The following is a 24,205-nucleotide window of genomic DNA, read 5'->3' as shown; positions in this document are numbered from 1 at the left end:
GTGGCCATGAATGCTTGGGCTGGCAATAGAGGAAGGAGGGTTTGGAGGGATAGCATTCTGAAAGATGGGACTTTCAGGAAGAGGTTTAGAAAGGACAAGTCCAGAATTGGCCTCCAAGGGCCATCCTTTTTTGATACTAGAAATAACTTGAGTACAAACCTTTTCCTTCTTGTCCTGGAGGGATGGGCTTTATGGTTCTGTGGGTCATTAGGTCCTGTAAGATTTGGAGAATAAGGTGTAGTTGGTTTTTGGGTGGGAATGGAATGCCCCATGCTGGGGGGGTCTTTCTTTCCAGGAAAGGAAGTATCCCGCTTCTACTATTGCCAGAACCCAGCGATCTGAAGAGATAGTTCTCCAAAGGGGCAGGCAGTGGGAGAGATGGGCTGACAGGGGGAGGTGGGCAAGGCAGTCACGTACTGTTAGTGCAACATCTGTCTGGAAGAGGTCTGTCTCCTGGTTCCTTTTCTGTGCCTGGAAGGAGGAGGAGGAGTAGCAATGGAGGGAGTTTCTCCTGACCTAGGTGGTCTTAGCTGGATAATTTCAGTAGTATTTAGGTATGGGGGACACCAGAAGGTGGTTCATATCTTGAAGCTCCTTACTTTTCTCCAGAAGGTTTTTAAATAGTTCAGCGGACTGTTTACCAAACAGGAGGTTGTGGTCTAGTGGGGCATCAAGGATTTTGGACTTGAAGTCCTCATGCAGGGGTTGAAGTCTTAGCCATGACTATCTGCGTAGCACTGATCCGGATGCAGCAGACCTAGCAGAAGCTTCAGCTGCATCATAGCTGCATCTAAATTGGATGTCTGGCTACCTGAGATGCCAGGGATAGTTTTGACTGTATCTCCGTCTTGTTAGGGGAGTCAGGCAGGCAGGATAGGAGTGAAGATGCTTGCGATACCAAATCCAAGGCATATTTAATCATGTGTGTTTGATAATTAATAGCGCTGAAGGCTAGGGTAGAAGAGGTATAGACCTTCTTGCCTAGCCTGTCCATAATTTTGCTGTCTTTGTCTGTAGGCAGAAGGGACGAGGATGGGATTAGTCTTGACTACTTGTCTGGGGCTACAACAATCACTGCTGGGTCTGCAGAGAACAGCTGGGTTCACAAGAAAATTATGTTCATCAGGCACCTTATAGAAATGGCCAGGGCCCTTAGGAGCAGGTGGCTGACTATCAGGATTTTTAGATGCTGAAGTAAATGCATCCAGATATGCAGGTATAACAGGTGGAATTGGCAGAAGGAGAGGGGGATTCCACTTGAAGTAACTAAAAATATCTTTTTGAGTTTCAGTCATTTGGGAAGTATCCCATTTAAAAAACTATTTCATTTTGGTAATGGTCTCTCCAAAAGTGATGTCCTCTGGGGGAGAGTCCCCTTCCATGGATGTGTCATCAGGAGAATAGTATTCCAGGGGAGAGGCAATCTGTGATGAGTAAGCAATGGACTCATCAGATGATGAAGAGTAAAGTTCTTCTTCCTCTTCTCCTTCATGAGAACTGGGCAGGGGAATAGAATTAGCTGAGGCAGGCCTTGGCCTAAGGAGAGGGATGGTGGAGGGAGGGGAGACCTAGGGTCGAAGAGCCATGAAGGCCTGCATTAAAGACTATAAATGCTTAGTTTTTTTGCTTCCTTTTTAAAGTAGTAGTTTTGTGAGAAGGCTCCTAGCGGCCAGAGGAGAGCTGGGGGGCTGGCCATTTGTTTTCCAGTTGCATCATCCGTGAGCCTGGCCCCCTCAGAGCTAAGGCTGGGGCCTCAAATTCTGGCATTCCAGTTGGGCATCCGGTGGAGCCTGGTTCCCCCTCGACTTCACTTGAAACCATTGTCTTAGCAATCTCAGTGGATATGCCAGCCGGTAACTCAGCAATGACTTCCTCAAAGGGAATCTGTGAAGTAGACAGCTCTAACAAATGTCCCTCAACCCCTAAATCGGTGGCTGACAGGGCGTCTGATGGCAGAGGGGCAGAGGAAGTAGGCCAAGAAATCTTGGCCTTTTAGCCTCTGGTTTTCTAAGTAAAGATTAAGGGCAGCTAGACAGTTTCTGAGCGTCTTTGGGGTGAAGGATTGACAAATGGGACAGGAGTCATTATGAGGAATTTGTCGTCTGCATTGGCAATTATCCTTTTTGGTGGACAGCAATTAAAGGGAAGTCAGAAAACCAAGCTCAAGCAATAGTAAAAGAACAAAATACCGAAAAGTTCTGAAGTCTGTGTGACATCCCACACACCTACAGCAACCAGGCTAAAGCTTTTGTACAGGAGCCGATGTTTGGGTCGCCTGAGGAGGAGAATCCCACACTAAGAATACTGCAACATGGGAAAAGGAGGACATCAATACCTCTTAGAAAGGGTCAATCAAATAAAGCTGCTTAGACTCATTGTGGATAAACAGCTGAATTTTGAGCAACACATTATGTAGTTGCTAAAAACCAATGAAAAATAGGCACTTTACACAAAATCAAACCTTTTCTTATTCAGCAAGCAGAACTAGTATGTGACTTAATCTCTTATATCCTAGTTTACTATATGCAGCCCCTGCTTCAGCATATGCATAAGGTCAATGAATAAACTTGAAAAAAGCCGTAACAAAATAGCAAAATATGTTACTATCTTCTTAATATGGTACACTGTAGTGTAGTACTATAACAGTTATAATAGCTAGAACTGAATAAAACAATGAACTACTTCTCATCTGAAAACTGAACACAGCATAGTGAACAACCGTAACAAATGCCCTATTAAATATCTAATATAGTATGTACCAAGAAGAGCATTTAGATCTCATACAGGTTTCTGAATCATGGAACCCACCTCCCACCTGAACTTTACACAAAAAACAACCAAAACTTTTCTAACAAACTTAAAAAAAATACCTAGCCTCGTCAAGGAGCTGCCACTTCATTAATTGATTTATTCACATTTTTGCCCTTCTTTGGTTTCTCAATAATTATATAAACTCTTTATTGTCAGTTTTATAACCCTTCCCATCTTTAACCCCCTCTTCCCTATACTTCCTCCTACTCCTCCCCTCCCAGCCCACTCTGTCTCTACTTCCTTTTAACCTCTTACCCCATGTCACCTTTCTTTATCCCTACCTTATTTCACAGGGGCTGCAACATCCCATCACAGCTGCATAGAGTAGCCAACATGATTTGTATACTGATTGTAATAGTCTTCTATCTCATGTATGTATTTCATATTCTTTACATTGTACACTATGTGCTCGTATTCAAACTTTGTACATGGGATGTAATATTTCGTACTGTAACTGTGGATCTTTTCTTCCCGGTACTCTAATGAACATGGTTATGTGCACAGTCAGATTAGCCTGGTTAACAAATGCAATAAACAAAAATTATCAAGTTGTTCTTTAATTGCATCATGAAACATAAATAAAAATTATTATGTCAGTTAACAAAAGCAATCAATACCCAAATAAATAAGCAAACAAAAATAAAACACTGAAATTATCACATTAGTCTTCAATAACATCAGAAAGCTGAAAAGAGAATTATTAATGTAACAACTTATCAATAAAAAATGAAGCAACCACTCAGCAGCAAGACAAAACAAAAATACTTGCAAAAAAAATCCTGTACAAACACTGCAATAAGTAACGCATATATCACAGGCTGCTACAGATTCCAAGGAAAATACCCTTAAGTAGCTACAGATATCGTAACTACAGTCACATAAATTAAAAACTCAAATTCCATCATGCCACACAATATTAAAAGAGTTATGTACGTACCATAACTTGGCATCTGTGTTTTCCTACGTCATTATTCCTGGGTCTTGGATCCAAGCCAGCAACATTCGCAAAGACAGATCCAAGGCTCAAGCTCCTCCCTTCTCCCATAACTCCCTGCTGTCCTCTAACCCCCAGATCGAGTTTGCTAATATATCCAGCATCACTACACCCCCAAAGGGAAGTGAAGAAAGAGTCTGGAACCCAGATCACTCCAACTCAGGACAGCGCAGCGGTGCAGCAGCAGCATTGTCACCTCACAGCAAAAGGTTCTCTGGTTTGATTCTCGGTTGGAGTGCCTTCTGTGCAGAGTCTGCATGTCCTCCTGTGTTCATGTGGGTTTCCTCTGGGTGTTCCGGTTTCCTCCCACATTTCAAAGACATATGTCTGGAGCATTTCTCCCCGGGCCTCCGCTGAAAATTGGCTTTGTTCCACGTCGGACTTTCCCAGTAAACAAATGTTATATAAATACATAAATAAATAAATAAAATAAACTTCCTCTGAAGATCCAAAAAGGACTGGAGATGGCGGGAAGGAAATGTGAGAAATAATGACACAGGATAACACAGATGCCAAGTTATGATAAGTGTATAACTCTTTATGTGATGTTATCCATGCCATTATTCTTCTCCGTACAGAGTCCCCAGCTACAATTTACACTGGGAGGTCTCAAGGAAGAACATGTTGAAGCACTGTGGAACCAAAGGAAGCTCTGTTCCTGGAGACCAAATCCAGCTTGTAATGTGATACAAAAGTGAGAGGATTAGATCAAGTGGCAGCAGTGCAAATATCAATTGAGAGTCTGGCCATGATGGCTGAAGAGGTACCCATGGACCTAATAGAAGGAGTTCTAACCCTTCCTGGAACCTCAAGATGCTTATTGGTGTAGACTGTTGAACTATACCTGGAAATCCACTTAGAGATAGTCACTTTGGAACCGAGGAGGCCATGCCTATTCAAGGGAAAAGCCACAAAAAGCTGGTCTGATTTGCAAAACTCCTTAGGTCTGTGCAGATAAAAATGTAATTGCCTGTGCACCATCCACCATATGCAGAATGTACTCTCCTCTACTGGAATAATCGGGAAAGAAAACTAGTAACTGTATGCACTGGTTCATATTGGATTCAGTAGAAACCTTGGGCAAAAAGGAAGGATTTGTTCTGAGAGACACCCTATCTTTATGATATACGGGAGAACAATCAAAAGGGCTTGCAATTTGGACACCTTCTTAGCCGAGGTTATGGCTACTAGAAAGGCCGTCTTCCAAGACAAGAACTTGAAATCGCACAAGCTAGCAGGCTCAGAAAGGCTCTGAAACACAGACTGCAGCATGAGGTTGAGATCCTAAGGAGGCAAGGATCCTTAACAGGGGGTCTTAGTAAGAACACACCTTTCATGAAGGCTTTACCGAGTCTGAAAGAGAAAGTAGGTTTATTATTCTCATGAAAGTTGGAAATAGCAGCCAACTGAAGTTTAATAGTACAAAATTTGCCCCTTCCTGGAAAAGCGAAGATAAGAACAACAGAATATCAGAAAAAAAGCAGAGAAGGGATCTAGATTCCTATTCTGGGGCCAGATAGAAAATCTTTTCCATTTGCTAGTATAAACCTTTCTGGTGGAAGGTTTTTGAGAAGCTAGGATGATATTCTTGATGGGTAGGCTAGCCTGGACCGTTTCAGAATCCATGGAACTGGCAAAACCATGCGGTCTGATGAAGGGACAGAAGCTTGGGAAGAGGGAGTCCCGATGGATGGGAGATGAGATCCTGAAGGGGATCCAGTGTCCAAGGGGGTACTTCAGTTGAGACCTTAGGAAGAGAAACCACAGTTGATGAGGTCAGAAGGGGGCAATGAGGATCAGGGGTGTCCTCAGGCGACACGCTTTCTGCAAAACTTTGGGGATAAGAGGAACAGGAGTGTAAGCAGAGAGAAGACCTGGAGGCCAATAGTGGATTAGAGCATCCCTTGGTGACTCCCCGGTTGGGGAGATCAGGGAGATGTACATGTTGCATTTACTATTGGCTGGGGAGGCAAACGGGTCACAACAAGGTTGACCCCAACAATGGAAAATCTGCTTCGCCACCTTTGGATTGAGGGACCTCTTGAGGACTCAAGATGGTTCTGCTGAGTTTGTCGGCCAACACACTGGATTCTCTGGTTGTGTGCATTGCAAGAAGAAAGCGCCTGCAGGACATCTCCCATTCCCACACTCTCTCAATGCCTCTTTGCACAATGGGTAAGATCCTGTTCCTCCCTGTTTGTTGATATGCTATACCACATCCATGTTGTCTGTCTGAACTGCAATTGTCCCCGGAGGAAGGCAGTCCTGAAAGGCTTGCAATGTTAGGAGGACTGCTCTCATCTCAAGGATGTTTATGTGCAATTTGGTCTCTAAGGGGGACCATGTGCCTTGAACTGTTCTCCCCTGAAAATGCCCCCCACCCCAACAGGGAAGCATTCGTGGTCACAGTGGTCTTGGCAGGAGGGAGTGAAAAGGGCCTGCCTGACAGAGATCCTGAGATTGAAGCCACCAGAGGAGGTGCTGTCTGCACACTGGCATCAATTATATGGACATGGAGATGACTGAGTGAAAATGGACCACTGAACCACCAAGGTCCATAGCAAAACTCTCATATGGTACCTCACTAGTGACATAAGCTGTATGACCGAGGCCATGGATCCTACTGTCCGAAGAATCAGGTGTACAGTAGAATTCAAAAGGCTCAGGACTTACATGACCTGCTCCCGAATCAGCTGCATATACAAGGAGGTAAGGATGCAATCTCTGAAACAGACTCTAGGTGGACTCCTATTAACTCTAAGCATTGCGTCGGAACCAGATTGGACTGAGAACTTGACTGTAATCTCCAGCTGGTTGAAAACAAGTAGGACATATTGAACTGCCTGTGACAGTCGATGCCTTGTGGATACCGTGAGGAGCCAATCAACTAGGGGGCTGTGGTGAGGCCAAAGGGCAGGGCTCTGAACTGGTAATGACTGCCCCTAACCGGACGCAAAGATGTCTCTTCGAGCGCCTGTCTGTCTTGATGTGATAGTAGGCATCCTGGAGATCCACTGAGCACATTCAATCGCCCTTGTATAAGAGAGGCAGTATAGACTGAACAGTGACCATCCGGAACTTGGACTTCTTTACCGATGGATTTAGTTCGCTTAGGTCCAAAATAGGATGCAGGTCCCAATTCTTTTTTTGGCAGAAAAAAGAAGCGAGACTAAGTTCCTGATCCTCTTTGCCCTGTTGGGACCTCTTGGATGGCTCTTTTTTGAAGAAGTTGTAGGACTTCCTTGAAGGTCAACTCCCTCTGGAGGGGGAGTACATTGGGGAGATGCCTTCTTACGGGAGGGGGTTGACAAAAGGGAATGAAGTAATACCTGGAAATGATGTTTAACACCCACTGATCGGAAGTAATGCTTGTCTAGGCTAGTGGGTGAAGAGAAAAATGACCCCCGGCTGCCTCCAGGGCAGGACAGTCAGGCAATGCTTCAGGAGCGCTGAAAGAGTTCCCTGGAACCATGACTCTGTGGAGCCCCATGCCTCGAGGGTGGCATCTGCCAATGAAACCTCACCCCAGCCTCTGGAAGAGGAATAATCAGGAGCATCCTGGAAGGAAGACTGTGACCTCCGGAACCACATCATCTTAGCTCCTCGTTGGGTCTTGGAAAATGACCTGTAAGGAGTACAAAACTTGATCTCAACTGCGGACAAGGTCTTCCCTTCCTGCTCACTATGGGTCTTTCACAGAAGGTCCAAAGAGGGTGGAACCATCAAAGGGAGTGCTGGTAAAGGATGCTTTTAAGACATCCACAAACTCGCATAGTCATAACCAAGCATGCCACCTTATAGCTATGCTGGTACCTGCCACTTGAGAGGTACCTTCCCCTGTACTGGAAAATTAACCTCATCAAAGAATTAGCGAGGGATGTCAGAGGAGAGAGCATGGGAGACACCTTCTTGAGCTCCTCCGCTGGCAACAACTCTGAAAGGGAAGTGGTGAGTTCTCTGACCAAGTGCCTTTGAAAGCAGGTGAAGTGTGTCAGATTAATTAGTTGTTCTCAGTCCAAAGGTAGGAGAGGCAAATACACACTTCCTAAACTGGTCAATCGCTCAAGCCTCCCTGGTAGGGGATGGACCGTGGAGCTCTGCTCCACCAGCTCCTTTTCAGTGGCAGAAGCAACCATGATCACATCGACCAGGACCCCTTTGCTCCAGAAGGGACAGTTCACAAGGATGCTAAGGAACTTGTTGCCCTGCTTAGGTACTGGTTCCACAGTGTCCAGTTCTTTCCAAGCCCTGCTGTCAATAAGGTCCACCAACTCATCTCCAGGAGGGGACACCCAGGAAGTAGATGGGCCCATCCTGAACACAGACTCCACTGAAGACAGGGAATGGAGAGATCATCCACCCTTCTGCCTCAAGATTTCAAGAATGTCCCAAAGGAGACATCATCGGGTGTACAAGCTGGGGGACACATCTCCTTCACGAGGTCTGTGTCTTCTGTGAGCGACTCCATAGGGGAGTCCAAGTGCCTCCTCTTGCACTTTCTCTTGCGAGGAACGTCCTCCTTGGGGGGCTCCAGGGAGGACTTGGAAGAAGCAGGGACCCCTTGAGGGGGAGAAGCCCCCTGATGGCTAGTACGGGAGGGCTGACCCTGGGAGGACTCACCACCCAAAGTCGGGAATGGTAAGGGCAGACCTAGAGAAGCAGGAGATGTAGCTCCAGTCCCGGAGAAGGTCCTCTCTACCACTCTGAAGGCTGAGGGGTTGGAAGCAGTCCCATCCTCATCCCAGGAAGGTGAGGAATGGACCCTGACAAAGCTCAATGACCCCCTGAGAAGACCAGTCTGGATCTGTCTAGGTCAGAGGCTCTAAGGGGGTGGGATTAGTCAGACAGGCCCGGACCAGTCCCCGCCCCCACGGAATTTTTGCCGACCCCACTGGTTGGGGACCCACTCTGGTCTGAGGGTGGAGGAGCAAAGCAGACCAGGAACCCTGACAGAGTTGCGAAATGGGGAATACCCAGCCCCGTTGGGATCTGACCATGGGAAACTGGGTCCTGAGATTCCGATACCCTGGGAGTTGGAACAGGAGAATGAAGAGAAGGGATTGGGGAAGTCCCTCTAGCCAGGTGGGCTGGGGACATCAGAAGCCCTAACTCTATCTGGGTTTTGAGGAAGCTCCTCATCATCATGTCCATATCCGAGGGCAACAAACTCCCACAGGATCTGGAGGAAGTAGAGGAGTGGGTAGACTTGGCTGGGGATCCAGCCCTGGAATCCATTGACCTATGTCTATGCTCAGGAGTTTGGCTCCGAGGCCTTGGAGCCAAAGGAAAAAAATGCATAGAGGATCCAGGAGCTGAATCCTCCATAATTATGGTAGGACCCGACAAGACTGTTGGATCCGAAGGCCGAGAAGATGAAGCGGTCAGATCTGACAAACTGGTCAGATCTGAGGCTGGACTGGCCTTGGCCGGATCAGAGTTCCTCTGATCTGAGGAGGCCCTGGATCCAGCAGAAGGTCTGGGATCTGAAGATTTCAAATCCAAGATAGCCTTGGCTGGGACTGGATCCAGAGATGTGGGAATCTGACAGCCTAGGTTTCTTGGCGAACCCCTGTGGAGACAGAAGAAGCTTTCTGTTTGGAATATGAATAAGGGGCTTTGGCAGGGGAAACACAAGGACCCCCTGAACCATCCCTTTAAGCAAGAGCTTATTTTGGCACTCTGCCAAAGCCCTGGGGTTGAATGCGGCATAAATGTCACATTCAATCTCCAGGTGGGGAGCTCCTAAGCAATACAAGCACTCCTCGTGCAAGTCAGAATTAGGCATCTTCAGACCACACAAGGAGCATTTCTTAAACCCAGAAGGCTTTTCTGACATGCTAAAGAAAAACGAACTACACAAACTAAATGAATAAAAAGATGAAGAGGGACAAAGGGCGCCAAACACCGAACAACCGTAAAAAGACGAAGAGGGACAAAGGGCGCCAAACACCTAACTAACAACCGAAACGGAACTAGAAAATCTAAGGGAGGGGAGATAACTACTCCAACACTACCCATAAAGAAAATAACCTTAAAACAGATCGAACTAAGTTATTTTAGCAGAAAAATTAGAGAGTGAAAAAAGTCACTTATCTTAGTGAGAGCCAGTGGATCATGTTTGTAGCGATAAGCAGCAAATGAGATCAAAGGGTTAGAGGGCAGCAGGGGATTATGGAACAGGAAAGAGCTTGAGCCTTGGATCTGTCTATGTGAATGATGTTGCCGGCTTCTATCCGATGTCGAATCCAAGACCCTATGGTGAGGAATAATGACATGGATAACATCAGATCTACTTGGTTTCCAATAAAAGATGAAGCAATACCTAACTAATCCCTAATTGGCTGTGTTAAAAGAAAATGCGGAGACTTCCATGTTCTATAGCTACAGGCTATAGTACCAGTTCATGGCATAGGGACCACATCAGCCTGATCAGCATTCTAAGTAAAACCAATGAAAAAAAACATAATGGAACTTCTAAACAGATATGATACAGTATCCCTTATGTTTCATTTCCCAAGTTGACTAATTTGCAAAGCTACGATATCAAAAACCTTATCAGTTTAGCTTTGCCAGAGGGAGAGTGTCTATTCAACTTAGTTAACTTCTTTAAAAGGGTCAAAAAAGCTGTACACAGCAGACATTCTGTTCACAGGCCTTATTTGGATCTGGCCAAAGAGTTCAACACAACCCCCCCCCCCCAGCTTTGCCAAGCTAAATGCCTCAAAAGTAGAGACACGCGTGGTAAGGTAAATAGCAAATTAGCTGAACAATGCAACACACAGAGTTAAGATGGAAGGTTCTTCCTCGGAAAGTCTGATGATGACTAGCAATGTTCCTCAGGCCTCAGTACTGGCACCCTTCTTTTCAGAATCTACTCCCCCTATCTCCAGACTGGGAATCCGGATCTTTGGTTAACCAAGTCTGCAGAGGACTGTAAACTTGCTGTTATTCGCAAATTTCCATTTGAAGCTCATTTTTTTTTTTTACAGTGAAATGAAAATTAAACGGGAAAAAGTGCAGTATTGTCACATTTAGTAAACACCATTCTCCCTCAACGCACAGTAATGGCAATATTCCACTACAAAATGATAATGTACTCAAGGATCTGGGAAACTGGGCTGATAATTCCCCTATACTTTGACTATCACATAGCAACAGTAGTCAGAAAATCCTTCTGTTTAGCATAACTAATGTCTAAAAGCTTAGCATCCAAGTCAGAGCTGTTATCATTCCTCTGTTATAATCAAGCCCCTTTTTTCCATTTTTACATGGGGGCCTGGATGTCACAACAACATTACTACATGCGACCAAATCAACTAGAGTTAAATCTGTATGCAGCCCTAATTAGACCTGATCACAATGTCTCCTTTTGAAAGTACCTTTCTAGAGGGTACAGCATGTTGGTGTGAATAGGCAATGTGTAACTATCTTGTGACTCATTTATTTCCTATGGTGTTATGATCTTATGAGGTAACAGCACCACTTGATAAAAGACTGACGCATGCTGCTTAGCCAAACAGGGAACACTACTGCTAAAAACAAATTGCAATAACAGAAATAAACATGAATTATGCAATATCTTCCAAGAATACAGACTAAGCATTCCCTTGCAATCAGAACAAGACATTTAAGTTCTTTCACAACTAAACCGAGACAGACATGAGAAACAGAAAATATTAGTATGTGGTAAAGATGATCAAGCTTTCTGTAGGCCAGTGGCACACTTTTCAAATCTAAAGAGCCTAAGAATATCAACTAGTTAACAGTCTAGCAGTGTGCAAAAGGGATGTAAATGAAGACTGACACCCTTTTTTCATTCAGAGCCTGAGGGATATGCAGAACTGTGAGTTTTTCAATCCTGTTCAAAACTGAAGGACTTTCTGATTTTTATTCCTGCTGCTGAAACAGAGTACTGTCTTCTAGAAGACCAAATAGATTTGCTTTTGTGTAAGACATTAGAATGAGTGACTTCTCCTGCTACAGGAGAATGTCAACGGTTCTTTCATGCACCAAACTGCACAGTGTACAAAATTATGAGCTAGACCAAACTATCCAACAAACATGTTCATCTTTAAGCTTCCTTTAAACAAACCAGAAGGCCTTATCTGATTGTTTACACAAGAAGACAAGCACAGTAGTTTTTCAAAAGATAAATGTGTCAAAAGTTTTATATGGACAGAAACTGACAGTGTGTACACAAATCTATTCTCAATATTTCTGACTGCACTGTATGATGGTTTTTGTTTCAGTGACTAGAAATAAATGCCATTGCAGTCTAGCCTCCATGGGGACCGTGATGACTACTTGCATCCACTAAATGGAACTAAAAAAGAAAAAATGAGGTTAATGCCATTAAGAAATTAGCAATGCATAGTAATGGATCATGGGCCTATGCATTCTACCAGCTTCAATAAAGTCTTATCACTTTGGCAACTATTGCATTGGTTGTGGGGGGGGGGGGGCTAATGGTTAAGGTGTTTGCCTTACAAACACAAGATGCAGGGTTTAAATCTCACAAGGGATAATTGGCTAGGCTTAAAAAATGACTCGCAAGGACAGTTAGCTAAGTAAAAAATAGAAAGTGAAGCCACAGCACATACCTTTTCATCCTAAACAAGAAACTTCAGTTCTTGGCAGCACTGCAAGAATCTTACACAATTACTGGGCTCACTATCTTTTCAAAATGTATATGGGGTCATTTTAATCCTTCTTTAACACAACATTAAACTGCTTCTGCATTCTGCACAATCTTGATTTTGTTCTATCACCATGTTTAGCAGTAAACATTTAACCTAACAAGTGACCACTTTGCAGCATTCAGCTGCTGTCTTTAACGTCCATCTTCTCCACATCTGCAGACTCATTTTTCTGATACACTCAGCTGAGATCCTGCTCTATATGCTGTGCTAAAGCAGTGTATTCAACTATTATATTATTATATTATATTTTTCTATTCAGAACATATATCTTCACTTAATTTTATTCCAACTCTTGCCTTTACCCCTTGGACTACAAGGAGCAGCTTTACCCATCCACCAAACCTGCCTGGCATATCCTCACCTGGGTTAACAATTTGCCCTTGGACTAAAGCCACTGGATATTTTTGTATGTCATATAAGTACGCTTTATCATATTGTAGCTTTGTCTTGCTTATTCTAGCCCTCTGCACCTTTTAGGTGTATCTGTGTAACTACCGGATCCGCCAGCAGTCATACCTCCCCCCCCATTGTAAACTCTGTTGTGCTCTACTGTTCGTATCTTATCACCATCGACCCTACCTTTTCTCTGAGACTTTACACTTGTTATCCTTGCTCTGCTTGTTTTACTCTTCCTTTGACTATCCTTTCCTTCTCTCTGTATCTATCCTCATATTGTTTTGCTCTATCCCTCTATCCCTCCCTAGTACCCCCTCTATACCCCTCCCTTCCTTTTTACTCCTATTGCATACCTAATAGTGCCTTAGCCCTTCTCACTTATCCCCTCTTAGATGTACCTGGTCTCTTCATAACTCTTCCTACCTTAACTTCACAAACCTCTCTTACCTCCATTTTAGATTGTTTCCTCTCCTAATCCTTTCTGCTGTGGTTTCTTCCCGCTCCGTTCGCCCTGCGGGCTCACTCCACTCCCCTCCATACCCCCAATTCCCACCCCCAGGGGTCCTAAGCTTATACCTCTCTGACCACTCCCACTATCCTCCTCAATCTATACAGAGCACTCTCTCATTCCCGCTCTTTCTTAACCACACCCCTTATCTCCTCCCTCTCCACCTTTAATTACCCCTATTCTCTGTATAATCCCCTCTTACCTTTACTCTTTACTTATCCTACCTCTAATACTCTCTATTAACTACACATCTTACCTCACCATTCTAACCTTTTACCATTACTAGCCTAACCTCCTTATTTCCTACCTCTCTTACTTATAATCCTCTTTTGACCATTCCCTTCCCATCTTCCTTTTCCATCTCGTTATACCTTTCCCGAAACAGAATCTCTTTATTTTATCTACTTTCCTCTAACATAATCTTTTTATTTTATCTACTTTTATCTCCTCTTTAATAATGGCTCCCTATTTCCTAACTATGTTCATACTTTCTGTATTACTCTTACCTACACTATTCTCATTCTACCTTCTAACATTATTTGAAACCCCTCTCTATGGCCAGCCTACCCTCTCACATAAGCAAACTCTACCTTGTTTGTACATATCTTTTATGTCATATTCCAACAGTACCTCTACCCCCAACTACATTCTACCTAAAATCCACAGACTCATACACATTAAGCATGGCCTCTCCACAGATAGAAAACTGAAACTAAGAACCTACTTTAACAACAACGTAATAACCAAACCAAAGAACCACACCTTACAAGATGGAGACATACACCCTAACCCTGGCCCTATCAACCCTTCACCTCTTACTCCTAAAACTAAACTTAACAATACTCTCCTAATAGCACATCTAAACATTCAAAGCATAAACAATAAAGTACCTCACCTGCATGCTCTCCTTGATATCCATTCTTTTGACATTCTCTGCCTCTCTTAAACCTGGCTTAAGCCTGACACTAAAGATACAGAAATTATACCCCAAGGCTATAATATTGTTAGACTTGACCGTACTAAACGTAAAGGTGGCGGAGTAGCAATTCTTTTTAACAATCAACTAAATATCTCCACCCTAACAATAGACCCAACCCAGGATAGCAAAGTAGAAGCCATCATAATCAAACTTCACTTGAACACCAAGAAATCCCTTAACATTATCTGTATGTACCTACCCCCAGGTAATAACATACCCATTTTAGAAGCCTTTCTTAGCTGGGTATCTACAACTCACCCACAAGAAACAATAATTCTAGGTGACTTTAATATAGACTGGAACTGCATAAATACCAAGAATCTGACTTCCCATATAAACCTCCAAGGCTTTACCCAAACCATTACCTCAACTACAAGAATCAATAAGCCTAATAATAAAGAAAGTGTTCTAGACTGGATATTGATAAATAATACCAAACACACCTACAAAGTAGGAACCATGCCAGATGATGTCAGTGACCATTCCTTGACTTATATAGAAAGAGAAAAGACTGTCTTTACTAACCTCCCTAATACTAGAAAAATATGTTCCACAAAACAGTTTAACGTAGACTTATTTCAAATGGAACTTAGTAAATGCAACTGGAATCCCTTAAAAATACTTCCTCTTGAAGATGCAATATCATACTTTAACACAAGTTTCTTATCCATACTTAATAGACATGCTCCTGAGTGTACCATTAGAATGAAGTCCAATATAGCCCCATGGCTCTCAAGAGAAACCAAAAATCTAATTCTCTCTAGAAATAAAATCTGGACTACATGGAGATGTTACAGAAATAATTCTGATCTGCTGCACTTTTGCCAGCTTAGAAACCTTACTAAAAAGGCTATAATTGCAGACAAAAAAAACTTTTACCGCAAACTTCAAAAGACTCATCATAACAATCCAAAGGCCTTCTCGTCCTCAGTAAATAAACTCTTGTCCCCAGGTACAGCTAAAACACCTAGCCCGCTTAATGCGGACCCAGACACCCCTCTCCTAACTGCTAATGCTTTCAACCTATTCTTTACTGAAACTATTCATTCCCTAACTAAGCAAATGAACATCAAAAACTCAAACTCCTCACAAATCCAAGCTACTTCAACCCCTAACTTTAAACTACAACCTATCTCTACCTCTTTCATCTATAAACTCATCCATAAACTCAAGCCTTGTACCCCCTCTTCTGATAACCTCCCTTCTCTTTTTCTCCAAAAGGCTGCAAAAGTAATCGCATATCCTATTTCCATTCTCATAAACAGAACAATCCAAGAGGGAACTATCCCAGACATCTGGAAAGTGTCCTACATTATCCCTTTACACAAAGGTGGCAACTCTATCGACTATTCTAACTATAGACCAATCGCACTCCTTTCTCCATTAGCGAAAATTATGGAAAAATGTATACACCAACAACTTCTAAATCATCTCTCCGTACATAACTTAATAGCCAACTGTCAACATGGCTTTAGACCCCATCATAGTACTACCACTGCTCTTCTTTCCTTTATAGACACCATCAATAGGAACCGCAACAATAACCTTCTCTCTTCTGCACTATTTATTGATCTTTCTAAAGCTTTCAACATGGTTAACCACTCTATATTAATCAACATACTCACATCCCTTTCCTTTGACAACCTTGCCATTAAATGATTTACATCTTATCTTAGCAATAGACAACAAGCAGTTCTTTGGGGAAACCAAACTTCCTCTCAATTACCTGTAACCATTGGTGTCCCTCAGGGCTCAATTCTCGGACCTCTTCTTTTCACCCTATTCATTAATGACCTACATCTAGCAATTCCTCAAGCAACCGTCATACAATATGCTGATGACTCTACCCTAATTTGCTCAGCATCTTCTTCTTCAGCACTTCATTCACTTACTCAAAGCATCTTCAACACTGTTGAAACATGTTTTTCTAAACGCTACCTTCTTCTTAATGCCAAAAAAACTAAACTTCTCCTCTTCACCCCCACCTCTCGGTCCCCACCCCTTGATTTCACCATCTCATCAAATAATGCTACTGTCATTTCCCCTGAACCAACAACAAAACTATTAGGAATAACTATTGATAATAATCTCTCTTCTGATCAACACATTAACAACACTATTAAATTAGTAAACAGAAAAATTGGATCCTTATATAGAATTAAACCCTACCCAACTGCTTCTGCCAGAGCCATAATTGCCCACTCCCATCTTATGTCTACACTTCTTTATGCTTCTCCAATCTTTACCAACCTTAAGAAAGCCAACCTTAACAAACTTGCCACATCCTATTACAACATTGCCAGATTTGCTACTGGCAACCCTTATAGAACACATCACTGTGTGAACCTGAAACAACTAAGATGGATGGAATTTCAACACCTTTTGCTTATTCCCCAGCTCAATATTGCCCACAAATTACTCTACCAGCCCAATAACACCCCTATTCTTTCTCAACTTTTAATCCCTTATAATAATCTCAACTCTCTTAGATCTTCTAAGAAACTAATGGCCTGCCTTACAAAGTCCAATAACTCAGCCGGTGACTCCCTTTTCTCTAATACAATTGGAAGGAGCTGGAATATGCTACCCAGTGAAATCACTCTACTCGCATCTCTACCACTCTTCAAACAAGAAATTAAGAATTACTTCAAAAGCCATTGGCTCTGTTCCTGTATAAAGCCCGACTAATCTTCCTACCTACATCTGTTATCCTCCTCAATTTTCCTCCACTCTCTCTTTTTTCTTTTCTTTTTATAACTTTTTTCTTCCTAACTCTTATTATCCTTTACCTCTCTTTGGCTTATATCCAGCAGGTCTTTTTTGCTTCCTTGCCTTTACTGTTTTACATTCATCTCTTAGATGGCTTCCTTTTTTACCCTCTTATAGTATCTTTGCCCTCTTTCTCTGATATTTACCCTTTTGCTTACCTCTAACTCTCTCTGTACAACGACTTGTCACCCTATAATTTCTCACTGTCATCTCATCCTTCAACATGAATCTTTGTTAGTCATACAAGTTATAATTTTGATATATTTTCTTAATTAAGTTTTTATTTTGACATTATATTGCCATTTGTTATTACTGATATTGCTTTTTGATTGTATGTTTTTTTTCTTTTTATGTGTATTTCTGTGTGGAGCTTTTCTCCCCGGGCCTCTACTGAAAATGGAAATATATCCAGCTAGACTAGCCCGGTCAACAAATGTAAAATAAAAATAAATAAAATAAAAATATTAATGACATTACCTGTGTAACCAGTTTTTATGGCTCTTTTAGCTTTTTTGTCCCTATCCCCTGTGAAGAGTGAACCTTAACTCCCTTCTAATTCCTGCCACCTAAATCCCACTGCTTAAAGAAGCTGAAATCCAGGGTCATGTCCATGCTCCAGTGAATTTAGCAGATTCTGTATGTTGCCACCAAGTTGACTGTGTACAACGCAATGCCTGTCATATCAGGTTTCCACATGCATATACCATGCCAAATTAGAAACAGATGCATTTCTTGAGAGACTGTACTCCCTACCCCCAACCTCTATGCATAGATTGCACATTTGCGGTCCGTTTCCCCAAGTGTCACTTATGTAGCAGGACTAGGCCAACCACCACTCACCAGGAAAGGACAAACCAGCATGGACTATTTACTCTGACTTCTCTCTGGCCTCCTCCTCTAGTGTTTGACCTGCTAAATGTAAACAAGTCACCTAGAGTATACTTAGGGCTTTATCCCTCTCCTTCAGAAAGTTGACTACCTGTTTACCCATAAATAACCATGGACACTTTCCATACTTAAATATGGTTCACATGCTGGGACTCCAAACCATCACATCATTCTGCTATAGTACATACCTAGAAGGTGGCGACTTGTAATGCCTTTCTCTGTGATCGTTGACTCCAACAAGCTGATAGCTGATGGAAAGATGTAAGACTGCTGGATGACATGAGGCATATGAGGACGATCCAACGAACTAAATGCCGTGCTGTTGTACTGCTCTGTGCCTTCGTACAGCTCTTGGACTGTGAATTCATTACGACGAGCTTTTGTGTTCCAGTACTGATACTAAAGAAAATACAAGAAAAATCAATGACATGCAAGAAAATGTCTTTCAAGAAAACGATCAAACATTTTTACAACTGCACTTGTTTGATAGATCACTGGTTTAACTTCTGTGATATTTTCAAAATGCAAGTCCTCATTTCCACTGTTATAATTCATTACAACTACAACTGCATGCTATCTGCCTCTGCATCACTGGACTCTCATATCAATACCTCTCTGTTTGCTTAATGTTGTATCATCAAGTTCTTCTTCTCAAGGAAGGAAGCAATTTCAAATATGCAAGAAATAATGTGAGCCAATGATGAACTCAATTCTGGCATACATCTTGTCTACAAAACAAAAATAAATTAATGAATTCTTTATGCCACACTTTTCTGTTCTCTTGATTGTGTCTATGTCTAAGTTCCTAGCTGAAAATAAATCCATCCATTATATATATATATATATATATATATATATATATATATATATATATATATATATATACACATATACATATACATATTGGTCCACCAACATACTAAAAAATAAATTAAAATAAGTTTGGAACAAGTTTGTTATATCTGTACATTTAAAGAATGCTGCAAGAGGAGAAGCAATTCCAAAGTAGGGGGACTGAAAGCTTTACCTAGTAGTAATATGTCTGCTAACAGTTAACACACTGCATCAATTTTACTTGGTCCGTGTATCTCACAAATTTATACATTGTCATTAATTTCATTATTTGGGAGACTACACTCAACAAAAGCAGAATTAGCTGTGTAAAGAAAAAACACTTCAAAAATTATCACAGAAGTACATAACAATAACTGAATTCACAGTTCAGAATTATGAAGTCCTGTATGTAGTTCAAATGACCAAAATATGAACAGTAGGCCCAGGTGTTGTAGAAGTTAATTAAGGAGGAACAGCAGTGAACAGTCGGTGCTGCTTGCTGATATCAAGGAATGGACAGTAAATGAAGTCTTGCAGCACGAGTTGCATCTGGCAGACGGACAACTGTTGGACTTAACTACACATGGACTACTTACAGTAATACTGACAGAAGTGCTCTGCAAAGCAGCAGGTGGCACAGGTGTTTAGAAGCATCCACCTGTCCTCTGTGTTCAGCATTGCAAACGGTTTGCCATTTACCAAAGGAAGAGAGAAGAATTGTACAGAAAAGAAACTTCATACATACCCTTTAGGATTACATCCATGAGCCCCACTGCCAGCATAATGCAAGTGTACTTGAAAAGCTTATACTTGCTGGAAAAGGGAGATTCTTCTGAAAGTGTGGCTTTTAATGCTTACAGATACTGGAACAACAGAAAATAACAGCCAAATTCTTATACCAGCCAAGAGAACATGTTGTGCCTGGTCCATGATAGGGTTTATACTTATCACCAACAGGAATGTTGCAAAGTTCTGAAAGTGTCATACTCAAGTTGTATGTACCTGTTCCCTCACATACAAGATGGATAAACAAGCTCAATCCTCACAGCGTACACTTCTTCCCGTCTAGCCTCTAGTGAGTACATTCTTGCAAATCAAGAAGTAACAATGAAGATCTAACACCTGCATTGCTGAGAAACACCAAGAGATGAAGCTGAATGGATGAGATGGCCACTCACAAAAATATAGGAGGAAGGGATACCTGAGCCAGCAACGAAAATCATTTCATGAAGTAAGAAAATATATGTTATAGTTTAATATTAGGGACCTTCCTTGATGAAACTTTAAACAACAAGCCAGGGCAGAAGAAGCCAGAGGGCCACAGGAAAACAGATATCAGAAAGGTGAGTTCTGAAGTAACATCACACCAACAGAGGCCTAACTCTGGAATTCAAGGCTGAGACAATACAGGTTGAAGGTGTGAACCACATACCAAATGTCTATGACACAATTTTTTGTTTTTACTGCTGTTTTACACTCTAAAAATATCTATATTCACAATACATTGTTAATCTTTCACCATTTTAGTTTTACAACTGTACTCTTAATAGATATCTATCAAACATTTCTTAGTACTTGTGAGATCATAACACTACACAGTAATATATGCTCTTCTTGAATTAACACACAAGCTATATGCTGTGAAAGCTGTGTCTGCCTCTCTGTCGGTTACAGGCTTTTTAACTACCCCACTTCTCAAAGACCTTCAAAAATATCTGTTATATTCAAAACACCCCTTTTACCAATACACACCTTCACTTATATTCTTCTCCACTAATCTTCTTGCTGCCTTATTTCTATTCACCTTGTCCATTTAATCACAAATGTTGTGGTCCCTAGCCCCACCCCACCCCAAAATAACTTCTATAAGGAAACAAGCAACCTTGCTTAGTAAATTGTTCTATGGCAATTTAATGTGGAAACTACACATAACGTGCTCAGCCCGCCTCTCCCTTTTGTATTACTGCTATCCCCCAACTATATAGCTTTCATACTACACATTATTTATAATTCCACTACTTTAATGTTTAATTAGCCTATACTTGCTGGAACACAGGTAATGTAAAACATTAGCACTGAGTAGTCTGATCATAACTTATAAAGAAAAAAATGTCTGTTTTCACAATGTCTCTACTCAAGTTCAATAAATTATGGGATGTCCTCAATATCAGATATTCGCACCACTTTTCCAAATAGTTAATGAATCACATTTTCCAGACAGTCACGAACAACATGTAGAGTACGATGCCTAATATTTAAACAAAGCACAATCAAATTAATCAACGAATTTCAACATAAATAATAATTTATTATAACTTGCAATAACCACAGAGGTCCAAAATAAACAAAAAAGTACCCTCTGTGCAGTAGAATTTACTTAACACTATCTTTTGTTTACAAACCACTGTCATTAAGCAGTCTATACATTTATTCAAATCCTCAAACACAAACTTGACCTCCACTTCCATGTAATATGGTCACTAAGAATATCTTTCATGGCATGCAATAACATCCTCAGTAAAATAAGGTATCTTGTTTTATAGAAACATCAAATATAAATTTGTAATTAATGGTGTATAAAAGAAACCAAGATGGGTGGTATCCGTCTGCTCTTCGAGTGTAGACATTCTTCCTTCTTAATTAATGGTGTATCAAATTTCAATTTAATATAAACTACAACACTCTCATAAGACTGGAACCTCACTACATTTACAGTAGATATTCAACCAAATATACTGGCATTTTCATATTGCCTTTCAATAACTGATACTTCATTAAATATTATATTATCCAAAGGGAATAAACAAACATTATCTTAAAGCTTATTTATTACAGGCATTTATTCAAAGGGATAAATATTTTTAACATCTTTATTGACATGACACACTCCATGGTGTCATGAATACACATTCAATTCTAAAACAGAAAACAGTCCCTTACAACATCTATTTTATTTGTACACAATGTACAAAAATACATTTTTTCTTAACAGCTATCAATTTAAGCTTACATAAGTTGTTGAAACCCTGCCTTCCCTGAAATATCACTCTTCAAGAACAATATTCTGTACATATTGCTTCCACAGATGCCATTTATTTATATGTAGCTTACTCATTTCCTTTTCTGAAGATCTCATTACCAGATCTTATAGGTTTATAGGTAGGTAACTAGGCTATTGACCCTATGGCCTATATAAGCCTAGCCAAAAAGGTACCTTGACTTTCGCCACCCAAGAAAATTATTTTCCTGTGCCCCTGTCGAGCAGAGCCACAGAAGTGATCCTCACGGTGAATTTCCTATTTCCCATCCAACCATCAAGATTTTTCTTGAAGAGTGCTAATGTGGAGCTCTGTTTGACATAGATAGGAAGTCTTTACCAGAGTATGGGAAGTCTCTGGGACAGGAATCTATCCCTCCAGCATGTTCTGTTTATTGTGGTGACAAGGTTTAGGTCCCTACAGCGTGTAGCTCGGAGGGATTGGGATTTCTTTCAGTGGAGCATGTCCAACAGCTCTGGGTTTGACACAGCTTTGTATGTTAGGCAGAGATCGCCTCGGAGTAAAGCTGGAGTTTTTTGAGACGGTCTGCACAGGGCATCTGTTTGAGGCCAGTAATCCTCTTTGTGAGGTATTTCTGTGGCCTCTCCAGTTGCTGTAGATGTCTTGTGAGGTACATACCAAAAGGGGCGCTGTACTCTATAATGGGTCTAATGAGTGATGAGTACAGGGGAACAATGACCTCCCTTTTTCTGGATGAGAAACCTTTTGTGATGAGGTGTGCCACATAGAAGGATTTCCTGACCACTGTGGCAATGTGATTATCAAAGGAGAGACTACTGTCCGCCTGTGTCCCAAGGTCTCTTTATCACACTTTTGGTGTTAAGTAGACTACCAAATATGTGGTAGTTCATGGGTACAGAGTTTTTTCCAAAGAGGATGACGATGCACTTTTTGGCATTGAGCTTCAGCCCATGGCTTTGACACCAGGCATCTGTCTCAGTGAGGCCCTTTTGTAGGATGTCCACATCATTAGGAGTTTCAGTTATGACTCCCAGTTTGCAGTCATCTGCAAACGTCGTTAGCCAAAGACCTTCTATGTTAGCCTGTACTTCAGGTAGATACCAAACAAGAGAGGACCCAGGACTGAACCCTGTGGTACTCCACTTGTCACTGGTCTTAAGTCGGATTTGGAGTCTGCTACTTTCACAGTGTGGGTTCTGTCCGTGATCCAGTTGGCAACCCATCTTGTGACATAGGGATTTATACCTAGTTTAGTGAGTTCATCTATAATTCCAGAGTGGGGGATGGTATTGAAAGCCTTGGCGAGATCTAGATAGGCTGTGTGAACCACCTTCCCCTCATCTATGGCTTTGGTGACTGCTTCAAAAAAGTCGATCAGGTTTAGGAGACATGATCTGCCTTTTACAAACCCGAACTGGGTGGGATCCAGAGTTTGGAGATTACCAATGTCTTTGTTTATGAGTTTCATGATGATACGTTCCATGGCCTTGCAGACCAGGCTTGTCAGGCTAATGGGGCGGTAGTTCCCGGGGTCCGTCATGGCTCCCCTTTGTGGAGTGGGATAACCGTCGCAGTGTGCCATTCAGTAGGCACAAAGCCTGAGTTGAGGCTAGGACTGAACATGGTACTTGGGTGGGGTGCCAGTTCGTTCTGTAGTTCGTGAAGAACGCAGCCTGTGATATTGTCAGGTCCAATGGATGCTGTGTTCCTGGCTTTGGAGAGTGTATTTTTTACCTGTGCAGTCGTAATTACAGTAACTTTGCATTCTTCCGGTATAGAGATGGGCCCCCTGGGGGGTGAGAGGGGGGGGTAAAGTTAGTACTGAACCTATCTGCTAGGATGTTGGCAATATCAGTTGGTTCTGTATATTAAGTGCCATTGTGCTATAACTCGGAGTAGATCTGAGTGTTGCCATTGAGATTATTGACATAGCTATAGAATGCTTTGTGGTTGTCTTTAGAGTCCGTGGCAATATTGTTTTCATAATTAGCTTTGGAGGATTCTATGAGGGATCTCAGCTTCTTACTGAGACTGACCAGGAGCTCCTCCAGTCATGGGATTTTACTCTTTTTTGCAAAAGTTTCTTTCTTCTGTTGTAGAGTTTGTTTATGGCAGAGGACCACAAGATTGGCTTCCTTTTTTAGGAGGACAGCATCTTGGTTCTGTTAGGGATAGCACGATCCATGCACTCGTGTAGGTGCTTATAAAATGCATTTGTGTAGGATTCAGCAGTCGTACCTCTATTGTCCGTCTGCATGGGTGTCCTAAAGTTTGCCACTTCTGTCTTAAGAAGTGTGAAGTTGGTTT

General features: G+C 41.8%; 1 protein-coding gene across 1 annotated transcript in view; it reads right to left on the bottom strand.

Moving 5' to 3' along the window:
• EMC1 (ER membrane protein complex subunit 1) overlaps nt 1-24,205 on the bottom strand; it is a 1,424,536-nt gene that overhangs the window by 248,159 nt on the left and 1,152,172 nt on the right. Inside the window, exon 22 of the mRNA XM_044087063.1 lies at nt 18,233-18,443. Coding sequence (XP_043942998.1) covers nt 18,233-18,443 — 211 coding nt within the window. The remainder of the gene's footprint in view (nt 1-18,232; nt 18,444-24,205) is intronic.

Source organism: Protopterus annectens, chromosome 1.part1 (assembly GCF_019279795.1).
Source record: "Protopterus annectens isolate FY-2018-M chromosome 1.part1, PAN1.0, whole genome shotgun sequence".
Lineage (NCBI taxonomy): Eukaryota > Metazoa > Chordata > Ceratodontiformes > Protopteridae > Protopterus > Protopterus annectens.
Note: the sequence above shows the minus strand (reverse complement) of the source record. Positions and strands in the feature narration are given on the sequence as shown.